Raw genomic sequence first — 16,528 nt, 5'->3', positions numbered from 1 at the left:
AATATTTTTTAGCAGAACAAATAAAATGGTTTCCTATAAGCCTTTATGCAGAATTAGATTTAGGAAAAAAAATAGACTTTTTTTTTTGTTATGAATACTGGTTTAGCTAAATACACAGCGTAAGTATACTTAGGTGTTCATTTGCTGACTGTTTTAAAAACTCTTTAGATCTAAATCAATACTTAAAGTTCTAAATTTGTTAGCAAAGGATGCTGCATAGACATTAGGAGCTCCAAAATTAACATTTCTCTGCAATGTGTGTGTGCTATATTTAAGTGGATGTTTTGGGGGCACAAATTAAAACAAATTTTGATGTCATGTTATCACTATTAAAGTGCTGTCATTTTAGTACTGTGCACTAGGTTTAGTTAAAGAAAGTAACTCTGTGTGCTTGAAACGTGCAGTATAACTGTGTGCTTGAAACCTGCAGTACAGATCTGTCTTTCAGTGGCAAATGAGGACAGCAGTGTGAGAAAACTAAATGGGGGAGGGGGGGAATACTCTCATCTGGCATATTGCAATCTGGCCAAGAGACTCTCTGCATTCACCTTTCTTACCTTTTTTTTTTTTTTTTTTTTTTGCTTGTTTTTTAAATCTCTGCTCTGCTTAGTTTTGGATGTTGCAGTGCTCATTACTGAGGGCCAGGTGCAGGACTTGAAATTTCCTCAGGGCAGTAAAGGAGGCAACTCGATTCAGCTCTCTGCAAGCACCGTGAAACAGAACAGCAGGAACGGTGAGTCTTGGGCACGGAGCACTGAAATTCCATTAACTTTTATAAAACCTACATTACCTCCCCTAGTTAAAATATCAAAACAAAACACGACAAAACTGCTCTGTGGCTTTTTCTCAAAGACAGTGGGTACCAGGGCATTTTTCTTGAAATCCATCGCCTGAAAATGCCTCTCTGATTACTGATGCTTTATTGCCAGTTCGTTAGAGTACAGGTTGCTCTGTCTTTCTGTAGACCTCTATGGCATGATGATGGGATTTTTATTTTTTTCTTGTAGGATTAGCAAAACTGGTTTTCATCATTTACAAAAGTTTGGGGCGTTTTCTCAGTACTGAAAACGCAACCATAAAGCTGGGCAGCGACTTTGCTGGGCGGAATAGCACGATCGCAGTCAACTCCCACGTCATTGCAGCCTCTATCAACAAGGAGTCTAGCCGGGTGTACCTGACTGATCCTGTGCATTTTACGCTGGAACACATTGATGTGAGTTATGCTAATGAATTAATGGGAAGGTCATAAAATCAGCAAGAGAGAAAAGCAATGCAGAAAAATAACCTTTTTCCATTTGAATTTTAAATGTTGGACTAGGTCAGAGACACAAGCTTAGTTAAGTCTATGAACATAAAATTAAATGAGCCTGGTTCAGTGATTATTAGAACTTAAGTGTATTCTTAATGAAAGCTAATTCAGTAATCAACATGAAAATGTAAATGACTAATTTGTTTCTAACTGAAAATTAACTCTTACCTTAGTAGCAGGGTAGAAAATAACACTTAAGATTCTTGATGGTCGGATGTAGCAATTTTAAATGACACTTTAACTTTTTACATTAATTTTGGACCAAGTTCTGGACGCGTAAATGCATTTATTTAGTTGTTTAAATGCATTTATTCAGTGAAGAATAAAGTGTTATATCTTGGTTTGTTACACTTTAAATTTGTGTATATGTTATACTTTAGATTTGTGTATATTTTCTTCACGGTAATTTATTTGATGTGTTTCTTTGCTGGTTAGTTTGATCCTTTCTGTTTTCACGTCTCACATGGTGAAAGTAAATAATCACTACCGTGATAGAGGAAATATGGTTGTATTTTCCTCTCATTTTACCTCTTTTTATAAATCTATTTTGATTGTTTTTCATCAAAATAGATAGGCATTGAAGAATGAGCTTTTTCCTGATGTCTGCTCATATGACTTTGGTCTGAGCGAAGGTGAGAATCAAAGGAAAAAGATCATATTTTCAAATTCCCAATTACAGGAAAAATATCTTCAGAATAAATTCACAGTCCTAATTTTGCAGCAAGCAAAAATGGCTATAATGTACCATCAGTGCATAAAATCGTAAGATGGAAATTGTAATTGTTTAAAATTGGGTCTACAGTAATTGAGACTACACTTTAGAGTGTTTCGGACTATAAAGTCCCTTTTAAACTAGGTGTCTTCCTTGTATTACATAGTCCACAATTTTGCTGATGAAAAACTTTATTGTCCGAAACATGCAAAGTTTAATCTAAATTACCCTTTACACATATTAAACAATTGTTATTGCCATCTTAGTGTGTAAAATCCTCATTTTATGTTATCCTTTTATCTGCCAGCCTGACAATTATTTCAATGCAAATTGTTCCTTCTGGAACTACTCAGAGAGGACTATGATGGGATACTGGTCAACTCAAGGCTGCAAACTGGTTGACACAAATAAAACTCATACAACGTGTGCTTGCAGTCACCTAACCAACTTTGCGATTCTTATGGCTCATCGGGAAATTGTGGTAGGTAATGATGTTTCTAGCCATCGGCAGGGAACAAACTTTTAAAGATTGAGCTTTAAATTTTTAGCAACATCCAAAATTGCTGAAGCTCCTGGAGTATTTATAGCTTCTACCCACTCTTTCCAAAGCAATTTGCTTCTGTAGCACTTTTCTTCCTCGCCCATAAAGTTACAAGGAAAATAACAGGAAAGAAAAACAAGGAAGGACAAGAGTTTTCTCCAAGTCATATTTTAAAGTTACTGTCCAACCTTAGAACCGTTCTGCTGACTTCCCCTCAGTACAGCTGGAGAGTTTCTGTAGGGGCAGCTGTGCAGACTGTGCCCTGGAAGCACAAGTGCCAGCTCTCCTTAGAGCAGGAAGGTCAAGGAGCTTCCGTACTGCTTGTTTAAATGCCTCTTCATACCTTGAAATTTTGTTGCCTAATTAAAGCACTTACTGGATGCCAGGGGGCCCGGAGCATGCAATATTTGCAAGGATGTGTGATTTTTCATAAACCCGTTATATTTGGAAAGCTCGCTGAAAAGATAACCAAGATGACGAAAGTGATTCTGTCGCAAGTGAAGCCAGGAGCCTTCTTTAGCTAAACATGAGATTAGAGATGGAATTACACACGTAACATACTCTGCATTTTGCCCTAACTGGTGTGTAAATTGTTGCTTTCTTCTCCGCTGTGGAGTTGCAGGTCTGTAGGAAGGAACATGTACACTTATGGGAGGACCCAGGGAAAGCTCCCCTCTTTGTTTGCATCAGAGCCTAGCGGCACTTTCAAAATGTTACGTTTCTCTACTTCTTGACTGACAAGTTTACAGCGAGTCATAAGAAAAGTAAAAACGCTACCTGATCGGCTAAAATAGTCACATTTTTCTCTCAGACCTGCTCATCTTGTACTTACCCTAATCTTGCTCTTCTTGGAAGCTGACCCGAGACTGAGAAATTACTGAGTACATTTTGCCCATCTCATGTAATGAACAAGTAACTTTTCTGGATGCTACCTGTGAAAATAGGTTTCTGTTTATACTCATAAAGAGTCATATTAATTTTCTCCATTCTTGGTTATTTCTAGTACAAAGATGGAGTGCACGAATTGCTCCTCACTGTCATCACCTGGGTGGGAATTGTCATCTCTCTTGTTTGCCTGGCCATCTGCATCTTCACATTCTGTTTTTTCCGTGGCCTGCAAAGTGATCGTAACACTATTCACAAGAACCTTTGTATCAACCTATTCATTGCTGAGTTCATTTTCCTAATAGGCATCGATAAGACAGAGTACAAGGTAAGTTTTCTCTGTGCGTACCGATCTTGTTCTCTGAAATGACTGTTTGAAACGGATTTGAATTAAAACATGACAACGCTGCCAAGCTTTCAGCATTCTGACACAGCAAGGCTGAAATAAAAGCTCAATGTGAAAACGAAATAGACATGTTCATAAATAGTATTTACATCCATCAAAAATATCACTGTGGCTTTAATTTCCCACTTACAGTGCTGCGTTTCATTTTCAGTTGAGAAACATCAGCTATTAACGAAGCAGGTGGCTTAAACTTTTGAAAGAGGGGATGAAATTAAATGTTGACATACTAGGAACATATATATGTTCTCTCCATATATTCCTATGTCTCAACAGCTATTGATTACTTTTTCGTGTATATTTATTAGTACAGAGCCTTATTTATGTATTTACTTATTTTTTACACTGCACACTCATGCAAGTTCTTTGACAGTATCGGTGAAATTAATTCTGTCATTCAGATGCGATTCATTGGGTTGAAATTTAGTAATTCTGTAGAGTTTCATCCAGAATTCAGCCAAAGGGGAGAGAATTCAGATTGATTTCTGTTGCAACAGCAGAAACTTCCAAATTACAGCAGATAAAAATGGTATGATGGCTGCTTCATGATTGTAAATAAGCAGTATTACATTATGCATCTAGAACCAACTGTTCATGTCTCAGATTTTCTAAACTATAAGCCCTAAAACTATATCGGTTTCAAAGTTAAAGAGTTGCTTATAAAATTGAAAAGTCCACTCTATAACTGAAGACTGGGGGCGAGGGCACAATTTCCTTATTTTCATTCATACTTTCTGCCGCTACTGAGAACACATTAGTATTTGAAAACGTTCAGTGTATGTTTTCAGGTAGGGAAAATGCTCTCGTATTTGTGAAAGATATCTGATAGAAGTATATGCTGTTCTGTTACACGCTATTTAATTAGAGGTGCAATGATGTGAAGAATTTGTGGTTTATATTTTCACCTTTCTTTTTCTTTGCAGATTGCATGTCCAATATTTGCAGGTCTCTTACACTTTTTCTTCCTGGCAGCCTTTGCCTGGATGTGTCTAGAAGGAGTGCAGCTTTATCTAATGTTAGTAGAAGTATTTGAAAGTGAATATTCTAGGAAGAAGTACTATTACGTTGCTGGCTACCTCTTCCCTGCTACAGTAGTTGGTGTCTCAGCAGCTATTGACTATAAGAGCTACGGAACAGAGAAAGCGTAAGTAATTGCAAGTGACCTGAGTGTTTTTCAAGTGAATAATTTTTTAAAGCCTATTAGCTGTCAGAGGGTCCCTGACAGACTAAAATACCATCTGAAAGCTTTATTGGTAAGAGAATGGCAATGCTGTGCACAAATTACAATCAAGTCTTTTGTAATTCTCTAGGTTCAGAGGATTTGTACTCTAGAGAGACCGATTCTAAATTACGGTCTTTCTTTTAACACAAAAGATTGACCTGAAACAAATTGAAAAAGTAAATAACTTTTTGGCCTCAAATGTATATTAAGTAAAAATTCTCAACTTAAAGTATCTGACAGGCCTAACCGCCCAGTTTTAAGCTAATGCTTCATTAGATCTCTTTGTTCCAGCTGCCCCTCTGGCTAACTCTCGTCCTGAATTATGACAGTACAATATTCCAACCCGTATGTTTCACTTTGATAATATTTTATCAGGCGGGTAGAGCAGGATTAAAATTAGCCACTGCCTTTTATTTACAAAAATACAGATACATATAGAAAGTGACAGAAGGTAGACAGAAAACATTTCGGAGGATTTGAGTTGCCAGAGGCATGAATTTGCCTTCCGATAGTGTTTACTTTGTCCTTTGATGAAATTAGTTACAGAATGGGAAGATACTGTTGACTACAAGGAAGCTGCTTGATTTTGCTACTGATGAAAGACAAATAAGAGCAATTCAGCAGGGAACTGGGCTGTATGAGAAACGAATCGCTAAGTGAAGTCGGCCCTAATAGGTTTACATGTCATTTAGTCTGGTATCATATGTATTCTTTCTCTACTGTTCAGCTCCCAGTTGGGGCATTTTATTTATACCATATTGCTTTTCAGCAAAACATGGCATCTGAACACTTTCTGTCTCGTATTCCTCAGGAGTAAGCACTTTGCCTATGATACAAAGTTAAAAGCAGATTTTGAAGATTACGTGGAAAATCTGTGAAAAATATTTACTGATGTTAGATTCATTAGTCCGTGATAGCACCTGTGACCAAACCTTTTGACTGGTTTTGTTTCTTCTTATATGTGAGCTATTCTTGATGATGTGTTTTCAAGTTAAATAGTGTTATTAAACAGGACTTAGCAGAGGAGTTTCAGGTTAGGAAGAATTGTCCATGGACTGGTACTGTGCAGTGTTTATAATTGTTTACTGACAAAATGTTAGCTTAAGAAGTTTTTTTGCACTTTCCATTTAATGGACCGAGGTGCTAATGCAATTGTTCACTTTTCATTCTCTTTTTTCCGTGATAGTTGCTGGCTCCATGTAGATAACTATTTTATCTGGAGTTTCATTGGACCTGTTACCTTTATTATTCTGGTAAGAACTTTGTTTTTTCTTTTCCTTTTAGGTTGCCTCACAGCAAGGTTAGAAAGATTGAATAACATCAGTCAATACCATCCTTATTCACAAGACATTTCATGAAAATGCTTATAAACAATTTGTAATGTGACCAATGGTTATATAAATGTTTAGAAATCTTTAAAGAGTACTGACCGAGTGATTAATTGTCAAAGCTGTGGTGGCATAGCCATTTTTTCCTAATGGCTTGAACTCTGAAGGTCGTATTGACATGTGTAGTCATATGAAAAATCAATGAAGTACTAAACACAGGGGTTTTTTTAAAGGAACCATTATTATTGCTTTCAATTGAGTCACTATTGTACACGTTCCAGAATTTAACTGCTAATTATCCAACATAATTATCTCAAAAGAGTGTTCTAAAGCATTGGATAATTAAGTAAATCTTATATTTCATTACATTTACACAGTATTTGTATGTGTATTTGCATATGCATATGCATATTTTTCCATGACTACTTCTGTGTGTATTTATGCTACATGTAATGTATGTCAGGCATACACGTTCATCTGTTTTAGTATAAATAATAGAGTATTATGTAACCAGTAGGAAGCGTTGACACATTTTTGCAGTCAGTTGAGTAAAGTCATTGTGTGCGTGCACACCCATCCCTACACCCACAGCTGTGTGCCCCATTGTCCATTTCAGATTGAATGTTGCGTTCATACATCAATTATCCATTCTCTGAGCACTTTCAGGTAAAAAGCGCATAGTCGTCTGTCAACCCAGGGCAAAACCATCTCCCTGTTACTTCGGGCCAATAATACCAACATTGCACAGCATAGGAATTTGGAAGGGAAGTAGATGCAAGATGTGCGTTTGGGCACGCCTTGTTTTTCTCTGCTAGTTCAGTACCTTTAAAGCCCGGCTGTGCTTGGGAAATGTTCGAGAAGGCTGGTGCTGGGGACATAGCCTATATACATAGAGAGCTTTTCTCGTAACTGCTGATGGTTTGGAAGAATGAATTAATTTGTTTTCACGCTTTTGACAGTCTAAACAGTTATCAGTTCTCCTCCCTTTATACAGTCGTAAAGTTGTGAAATGTTAACAGGATTTCGATTCCCTTGACTTTCCAAATTCAGGAATTGTATTTTGTCATAATTATTTTTTCAGCCTGAAACTGCTGAAAGTGCATCAGGCATAATTTTGAAATTTCTGACTTTTATAGATCTATATGCTAGATGTACTCTACCAACCCTTTTTGTAGCTTATAGTTTACACTAATTCTCCATGTAAAAATAAACTGATGCTTTGATTATGGAACTTTCTATAAAAAATGTACCTGGCCAGTCTTTTGTAGGCACTTTATTCCTTCCTGGATCTTCAATACTGAAATAAGCTTATGTATATTTAGGTTGGGTTTACTCTCTGTTTATATCAAATACTATTTCAATCGTTGAGCAGTCACTTAAGAAAAGAAAGTGTGTGGTGTAGAAGTTGTTTGAGTTCGCTGGCATATTTTCAAAGAAATAGACATAGATGCCAAAACTCATGTGGGTATAGGTTGCATTAGCAAAACTGTAGTGTTTAAAAGATTTAAGTATAAACCATAATACTTGTACAGAGTTTATTCTAAATACATTTAAATTAAATCAAGTCTCAGGATGACAGGGATTCTTTTTTAATTAAACCTAAAATTATAATTGAAAGATATGGTTAGTATTTTCAATACGGTAGACACTATTTCTCAACACAAAGTTGTTTCTTGCAGTTGCTGTAATCATTACTAGGAAATTGTTCTAAGTTCCACGCCACAATAGTTCAGTTACCTTAATCTGATCGTGTGGTGATAATTTTGCTTTTTGTGTCTAGCTTTTTATTTTATTGTTACTGGGAGTATTTTGCTAAGTCACCTCCATTTCTCTCCCTTGCTTTAAAATAACATTTCACATGGGAAGCTTTGGGCATTGCTGACGGCTTTTTCACTTCCTCATAACCAGGTCAGAGTGAGAATAGAGGTGAAGGACATTTAATCATATTGACCATGTACAGACATAGTTCACTATTATTTACTGGCCATGACATTATTATCCTCCAGCAAATCATTTAGGCTGAGACGCAAAAGGCCTTTGGGAGTAGTACTCCCAACTTCAAAAATATGAAACAGCAGGTAGCAATCACAGCACAGTTCCTGGGAGTAATTCTTCTCTAGCAATTGCTTTGCCCTCTAATCGTCCCAACTGAGAAAGCAAGAGAGACTGGAGGAAGAAGTGTGAGAAGTATAATGGCTGAAAAATAATATGTAACCGAAGAAGAGCCTTATTTGTAGTGTAGCTTGCTTAGTATCAGTAGCATGTGAGAATTTCACCTTGGTAGGCTTTTTAACATGTTAATCAAATCACTTTTCTGATTCTCAGTTTAACAGTACTGTCAATGCACATAAACTTTTTTGACAATATTGCTTGCTACTTTAATTTACAATTTTTTGCCCGCATTTATAAGCATTTGCCCTTGCGTCTGTATACAGGCTTGCACAAAATGAGGATAGGAAGTATAGGGGGGAAGTAATGAAGTTCCTCAGTACGTCTTCCGAGGAACTTTCAACTTCACTATTTCCATAGCCTGTCATGCCTTTGGGCACCAGGGTTATTATATCTATGAGAAAAGAGCATGTAAGTAATGAGCGGTGGGAAACCATTAGTATGCCTGAAATGGTTTAATGAAAGCTTGGATCATGATACGTCAGGAGCTGTTCTTATCATTTGGACAGCTCCATCTGCATCTTTAATAATTAATTCAGTTCAGTAAGAGTTCAGCGTGCACACTCATTTAGAAGCCTTCTTCAGAGAGCACCTCTCTCGCTGCCAGTCCCAGAGAGAAATAGGCTTCTGCATGGCTAAGAGCAAAGATCTGGAGATACAAGAGCAGTTTTAGAGCTGCATTTGCCAGGTAACAAAAGCTCCGGGGAGTTCAAAAAGGGTCAAAACATGTGCAGTTCAGCTAGGTTACTTCAGAGTGGTGTTTCTGTTCTTCTGTCTTATCATATCCATGTCAGCACTGCAGGCTGTGTGGAATGAATTTTAAGCTGCTAAGCTCAGGCAGACGTGATTCAATTGAGCAGGTTGATGGCTATAAAACAAACAGTGCACTCCTGTAATCTGTGGTCAGAAAAGCCTGAGTATTTCGACTTCTATGTAGATCCGTATTCATTCATATCTGAAGAATGGGTGATGTTGGTTTGACTTTAATTCAGCCAAAATCACTGGAGTTTGCTTCTCGCAGATGGAGCCAATATGTTAGGCTACCGACGGTTGTTTAAGCAGAAATTCCTAGGATGTTGTGTTTTGTTAGCACAAGAAAGATAGTTTCTTTTTTCACTCAGGTTGAGGCATTACTTCACCAAAGTCAGTGGATGTGGACATACAGATGCACACATAACTGAGCTCCACATATGAAAATGAGCTGGGTTTGTAAGCTTATGTATATAAATAATACCCATATATCTTTATATAGTAGACACTTGATAAATGGTATTTATCTATTGCTCACAAGGGGAAATTCATCATAATTATTGCAAAATCTAGCTTTATTTGGCTACTAATTCATTGTACCTGCAACTAATTCTAATCCATTAGTCTTCTGTGCAGGTTATTAAATCCACTTTTTAAAAGAGTTAATTTGACATGAAGACAGTCTGTCTCTCAAAATTACATAGGTTTCAGGTGCCAGAAAGACAAAATTCCTACTTAGATGATTTTTCATGTCCAATACTTTCTGATTTCCAAACCAGAAATAGCCCTCTGTGTGTTGGCTCTGAAAGAAGCACGATCATCCAGGGTGCTGCATTTGATTATTACCATAAAAATTCTATATTTTCAAGTAGTTAGTTTTTATTTTTAATACATATTTTGCTCCGTTCTATCCAATTACACTTGTCATATTAAGAGAAAAGTAAGAACTGGTATTTTAAAAGTGCTCTAATTATTTCTTTTCACTTTTACATACATTTCTAAAATCAGAGTACAGATTAATCTAGTTCTCTCTGTAATCCAGTATCCTGTCTCTTATATGGATAGTATATTTTAGAAATTACAGCAAAACCTTAGTATAAACGTTAACGAAATACTATCAATCCAATTTTTTGCTTATTCTCATTAGCTAATGTTTTAAGAGATCTCACATTATAGCTCCACCTACTGTAACTGTGTGTTTTGTCACTCTCAGTATCACAGCAGAAGCTTCAAATCTGAACTTGATGCCTGACCAGACTTTCAAATTCTTATTTTTAGCCTTTGAAAGGGTGTTGGTCTGATTTTCAGAAGTGCAGCATGAAAGAGATTTTACTGACTTTATCAAGGGTATAATTTCACGATTGAAATGTATACGCTGTGTCTGTGTGTGTGTTTACACAACGTATTTATCTTTGTTACTATCAATGAAGGAGAGCAGTACTGTACAGGTGCAGGTTTTGGTTCCTCTGGGGTGGATGCAGCCCAGTTGTCAGGATGAGGCCCAGCCAGTCACTAGCCCTGTATGTTATGTGAAGCGATGAGAAAGTCATCATTGTCAGAGGCCCATTTTTTCCCTTGCAAATTTGCTTTCAAAACCCCATCTTGCCATTCATGTGGTCTTTAGGTGTCCCCAGAGTACTCTGTGTTTGTGGTGAACATTCTTCTTAAAGAAAGGTGTCCTGCTCGGGCCATCTGTCAAGTTTGGAAAACATGTACAGATTCATTTGCTTAGATCTGTAACAGTTCAGTCCTCACACAGTCATAAAGCAGTTGAGGTTGGAAGGGACTTCAGGCGATCTGTGGTCCAACCTCCTGCTCAAAACAGGCTCAGCGCTGAGCTCAGACCAGGTTGCTCAGGGCTGAAAAAGCTTTTCTTATACAAAGTTGGTACAAATGAATGCAAAAGCACTAAGTGTGTTTTCTTCTCCCCCCCACGTATTTCTCATCAAGAAAAGTAATTCAGACATTCCTTCTAAAAGCAATTATTCTCCAACAAGTTCCCTTCCCTCACTGCTTAGTGTCTTGTGTAATAAAATGGCAGGATGCCCAAAAGTCTTTAACTCACAAGTTCCTCCAAAACAATCCATTTCTAGATGAAGAGCAGTAAGGGAGCCAAAAGCAAATCTATAGAAAGGTTTGGTTACAGTATTTGTAAGCGGGCAAAATAGGCTTTTGATAATGATACAATGTGTAACAGAGATGCCAGCATGTTTGAACAAGTGGAAAACCACGGTCTTTTGACTGCTGAAACTGAAAACTATGCAATATTTCACAGTGATGGAGAAACAAGGATCGTATGCTCCGTTGTCATAGTTACTTTGTCCTCAAAGTACAATATTTTGCTTTTTTTGCCTTTTTTTCTTGGAAGGACTTTTCCAGCTACTGTGATACAGCATTATTATTTCTGTGGGCTGCTTTTGGGGTTCTGTACTTAAATTGGAATTAAAAGTGTCTATTAAGAAACTGCTCTGTGCAGTTATTCCCTGGTCCAGCAAGGACATACATACAGACAGAGCTGAGTATCTACGTAAAACCTACTTAATACGCTGGAGCTTGGCTCAGGCTCTGGGGTAGGGCCGTGTCTGCTTGCATGTCACCAGAAGAACCTCTGTATGTAAATACAAGCTTTTGTTTTTCATATGTCAAACCAACACTTCAGTTGTACAAAGAATCAGAGGATAAAAACCTCTCGTTTCATAAGGCAGTCATTTACGGGCTAAGGCATGTCTATGAGTTTTTGATCCAAGAATGATGTTGCTATTACAATACAGGATGCTCCAGGGTAGCTACTTAGGCAAGGATTAGCTTCCAGCTGTGTTGTAAATACTGTTCTGAACTGGATTGTGCACTCCCGGTTGCATAGGTTGCAGCCAGAGTTGATTTACATGTTAGGATTGGCATGAGGCATGTCTCTTAGCTCTTAATCTGTTGGTTTTCACAAAAAGTAAATCGAGGTTACGTTTTTTTAAGCAGGCGGGAGAAGTTCATATTATGTCAGCTACCAAAGTGTGCAAGAAGCTTTTTCAAGTATAGAAGAAGACAGTCTGCCTGCAAAGGCATGGAACTGAGGGTCAGGTCATGCGCAGAGCCCCTGTCCCCTGTCTGCTGCAAAGGCCAGGGAGAGAAGCAACTGGGTTTCTCACCCAGGGAACTTATGCAGTACAGTGGAAACCTAGACAAGAGGAACAAACTGATCACAATGATATAATGAAGTGTTTCTCAGCTGGTTAGTTATTACCTATAAGAATCATAAAAGGTAATTAGAAGGGTCATGAGATATTGACACTTTTATTACGTTTTTCAGCAATGGAAATCACGCTTAACCTACACCATGTACATACCTCCACTTAAAGGCCAAGTATTTTCTGTCAGTTCTAGAAACACAGAAATAAATTGTAAAAGCTTATTTTTGTTATTTGTATCACATACACTTTTTGTATTAGTCTTAATATACAACTGTAAAAATGTTTTACTTTGAATCAGGACTGCCAAACACCGTTTTGGTGTTGAGAACTGCATTATAGTTCATACTGTCCATCCTGATTTTGAGACAGCAGCAGCAGTGATAACTTGGTTGCCCTTAGCAGTAGGAATTATAATACATGTCTTTATTAACAGACTCTGATCAGAGCCTTCAAAATACTCCTCTTTTCTAGATTGCTAAGAGCTGGTATGAACTGGTATCCCCAGTGTTACAAAAATTGTGGGGATTTTGATGCTGTCTCAAACCAAAGGCTACCTAAAATGAGAGACTGGGCTTGATTATTCTCCCATCAGTAACCAGTTGCAGATATATACACAAATTGTAAGAACGGGGTTATAATCTATCTAACATATGTGTTACAAGAATGTCCAAGCATATTCTCCTGCCTTCTCTTAGCTATCAGTTCAGCCATTTCTTGTGGACCATTGCACTAGTAGATAAGGATGTATGTCTTCTCCCTGAAACGACATGTCTCTTAGTGTTTTCAAACATACGATTTTATTTGAATTGTCTGCATGATGTAGGACAGCACATAGTAATTACTAAAATTAACTGTATACCACTTTTCAACCCATATTCTACAGGCATCCTTGTATTTGGCTTACCTATGCTCTTCACCTGCTTTGAAATCAATAGGAGAAAGGCACCTAGTGTCTTTGATATCCGTGGTTCTGTTTCACAATAGGAAAACTATAAAAAATTACCTTCAGTATCTTCCTTGGTGTTATCTGTATGAATGAGACAACAAGAACGAGACAGAATAGTCCTTTCCTTCAAGTGGCATGCAGTCTCGCTTCAGCAGAATCCAGACTACAAAGGGAGAGAGGGCAGTAGGAGGGTGGACCACCAGCACATGTCTATGGCACTGTTAAGTTTGATGAATTTGCTACATCTTTGTGTTTCTTTCTCTTTTTCTCTTCCTTTTTCTTCAGTTACGTTTAAGCTGTTTTCAAGACCCCAGTGGGATTTGTGAGAACAAAAGGGAATAAAAACAAAGAAAGGGAGAAACCAGCAAAGGCGAAAAGCATTCCAGAAGCAGGATGGGGTGATAAAAAGACAACTAGTGTAGTACAGTGAAGGGGTAGCCATAGTCCTCGGAAGAAGTCAGTGAGGTGGGGAATGAGGTCAGAGGTGACAGGCGAAGGTAAACAGGGGCCGAGCACAACATGCTGGAAAACAGAGCTAGACTGAAAATGAGAGGTGTTGGACATGAGCTAAGTATGATGGTTCATGATGTTGAGGCAAATTTGGAAGATTAAGTGAAAGAAGGACTTCTGACATTTTTTTGCCCTCATCCGTATTTGCAATCACCTTTTACAGACTGTCTGCTACAGTTACCCAGTTTCACTACATATTTGAAAATAAACTACGGGGTTTTTGTTTAGTCTCTAACATCATCATTATTCAACCTATTACTTGAAGTAGTTTAATTTCATTCTTATCTGTTTTGACAGCTGAATCTTATCTTCCTGGTGATCACATTGTGCAAAATGGTGAAGCACTCAAACACTTTGAAACCAGACTCTAGCAGGTTGGAAAACATTAAGTAAGTGCTTTGTGTTCAAGTATGAGAACTATGATTATTTTCTGATTGCTGAACTGATTGAAAGCTACTCTCCATTAGGAGCACATGCCATTGTCTCCCAGCAACTGCAGATGTCAATTAGAAGCAAACAGAGCCAATCCTGCTTTCGTCACATTGTTGCTGTAATGTCACAAACGCCGGTCAAAATTAGATAATTTCAGCCTGGAACTAGTGCCAAGAAACTGTTTCACGGAAATGCCACAGCACTGTAGTAATTTCATTTGCATTTAAAATGCAGTTCAAAAATGATGTTCCTGTTTGCATGGCTGATATGATTATATTAAGTTTGTTTTGTTAAATGACTTTTTGATATAGGGATTCTGAGCAGTTTCTACTCGTAATCCTGTTCTCTCAAGAGAATTGACTCTATTATTATTGTTAACTCGAAGATTATCTGCTGTTTTCATGCTAATTTAACAAATGTTTACTTTATCATGGTGCTGTACCGCAGTATCCCTTTTGCAGAGTAATACAAGTGTTATATAATTGACGAGGCTTTGGCAGCTCTTGCTTCTTTAGATAGTCCTTTACTGTATTCTGTATAGCTTTACATTGTACTGAAGGTTTTTGTTATCAACACTGAAGGGATGGTGCAACTTTCTAACGCTGAGGGTTGGATGTGAAAGGGTCTTACAGATTTGCTTTTTGAATGTTGAAAATGGCAAAGGGAGATTTTCAGTAAGGCTAACATTGTGAACTAGATGTTCTAGATAGGGCAGTATCAGCTTCATTGCATGTTGCATGATGAGAGAGAGAGCTAATCTTTAGCATCTCTCTCTTTTCTTCCTTTTCCTCTTTCTGTCTTCTCATCCACACCAGTAATTACCGTGTTTGTGATGGCTACTATAATACGGACTTACCTGGGTAAGATAGAACCCTACATTAACAAATTTCTAGCATGATTTTTAACTTTACAAACTCGGTCAATATTGTGGATTTCCCTTAATTTTAATTAACTACTTTTGAGATACCTGATTTGCTAAAGAATCTTTAACTATTATATGCCTTTATAATTTTAAATTGCTTGCCTCTGCATTTTGAATTTCCTAATTTTGACTAATTTTTATAGACAATTAAAAATGCTCTTATTAATTTCTGTTTCAATTCTGTCTAATAATTTTGTTTCTCTTTTCTGCTTATAATGCTTTCTAGCTATGAAGATAATAAGCCATTTATCAAGTAAGATCATTAGTTAGATGTGGAATTCACTGACTAAATTCCCTTTCCCTTTCATTCTGTGCCGTTCTCTACAATTCCTTTTCCTTAACCTATTCATGATGGAATTTTTTTTAGACTATTCTGTAGAGCAATATCCATATTTTTGTCACATTTCAGCAGGGTTTCTTCATGCGGAAGTTAGATCATCTAGCTTCAGTTTAGCTGAGTTTATCGGAGCATTAAAGATTTGGGCTCTAGGCTTTTAATCTGCTGTTTAACCTCTGTGCATTTGTGTTACATTATTTGGTGTCATATGGCAGCACCACTGTTTAAAATCTATGGTGTGATTAGTGGCTAAGCCAGATTTATCAATCTCTTTTGTAAAAGCAGATAAAGCAATGGAGTAGCTGGGGCTTGCGCTATACTTCTGTATTTCAAAATAGTTTTGACATCCTATGCAGTTCTTGAGAAAGAAAAAGGTCATATCTACTCTTGCTGTTTTCACTGGAGACTAAGAGTACCAAATGGAATTGTTCTTTCTTTAAGAGATAAAAGGTTAAACCCAAGGAATTTTTACATTTGAATATGAACCTAGTAAAAGTCAACTGCGGGAACTGAAATGTTAATATTGGATTTGGCAACACGCATTCCTGCAAGTGATGTTACTGAAATTAATTTTCTTTTACAGATCCTGGGTCCTGGGTGCATTTGCTCTCCTGTGTCTCCTTGGCCTAACATGGTCATTTGGCCTGCTGTTTATCAATGAGGGGACTGTTGTGATGACCTATCTCTTCACAGTATTTAATGCTTTCCAAGGAATGTTTATTTTCATCTTTCATTGTGCCCTTCAGAAGAAAGTAAGTTACCGAAAACACAGATGCGTGTTCCCTAACTCCTTAAAAATACCACATATATTTCTTAAAAAGTAGAGAAGAAAAATAGCAGTGTCAAGAACTGGAGTGTTTTGAAGTAGTTTGTGGAG

General features: G+C 37.3%; 1 protein-coding gene across 1 annotated transcript in view; it reads left to right on the top strand.

Moving 5' to 3' along the window:
- Window positions 1–16,528, top strand: part of ADGRL2 (adhesion G protein-coupled receptor L2) — a 161,837-nt gene that overhangs the window by 132,546 nt on the left and 12,763 nt on the right. The window contains exons 11-18 of the mRNA XM_082483169.1: window positions 611–733; window positions 1,008–1,213; window positions 2,329–2,502; window positions 3,566–3,775; window positions 4,774–4,994; window positions 6,259–6,325; window positions 14,258–14,349; window positions 16,235–16,403. Of these exons, the coding sequence (XP_082339295.1) occupies window positions 611–733; window positions 1,008–1,213; window positions 2,329–2,502; window positions 3,566–3,775; window positions 4,774–4,994; window positions 6,259–6,325; window positions 14,258–14,349; window positions 16,235–16,403 (1,262 nt within the window). The remainder of the gene's footprint in view (window positions 1–610; window positions 734–1,007; window positions 1,214–2,328; window positions 2,503–3,565; window positions 3,776–4,773; window positions 4,995–6,258; window positions 6,326–14,257; window positions 14,350–16,234; window positions 16,404–16,528) is intronic.

This window comes from Vanellus vanellus (assembly GCF_965231255.1).
Source record: "Vanellus vanellus genome assembly, chromosome: 5".
NCBI lineage: Eukaryota > Metazoa > Chordata > Aves > Charadriiformes > Charadriidae > Vanellus > Vanellus vanellus.
This window is presented reverse-complemented; position numbering and strand designations above follow the sequence as displayed.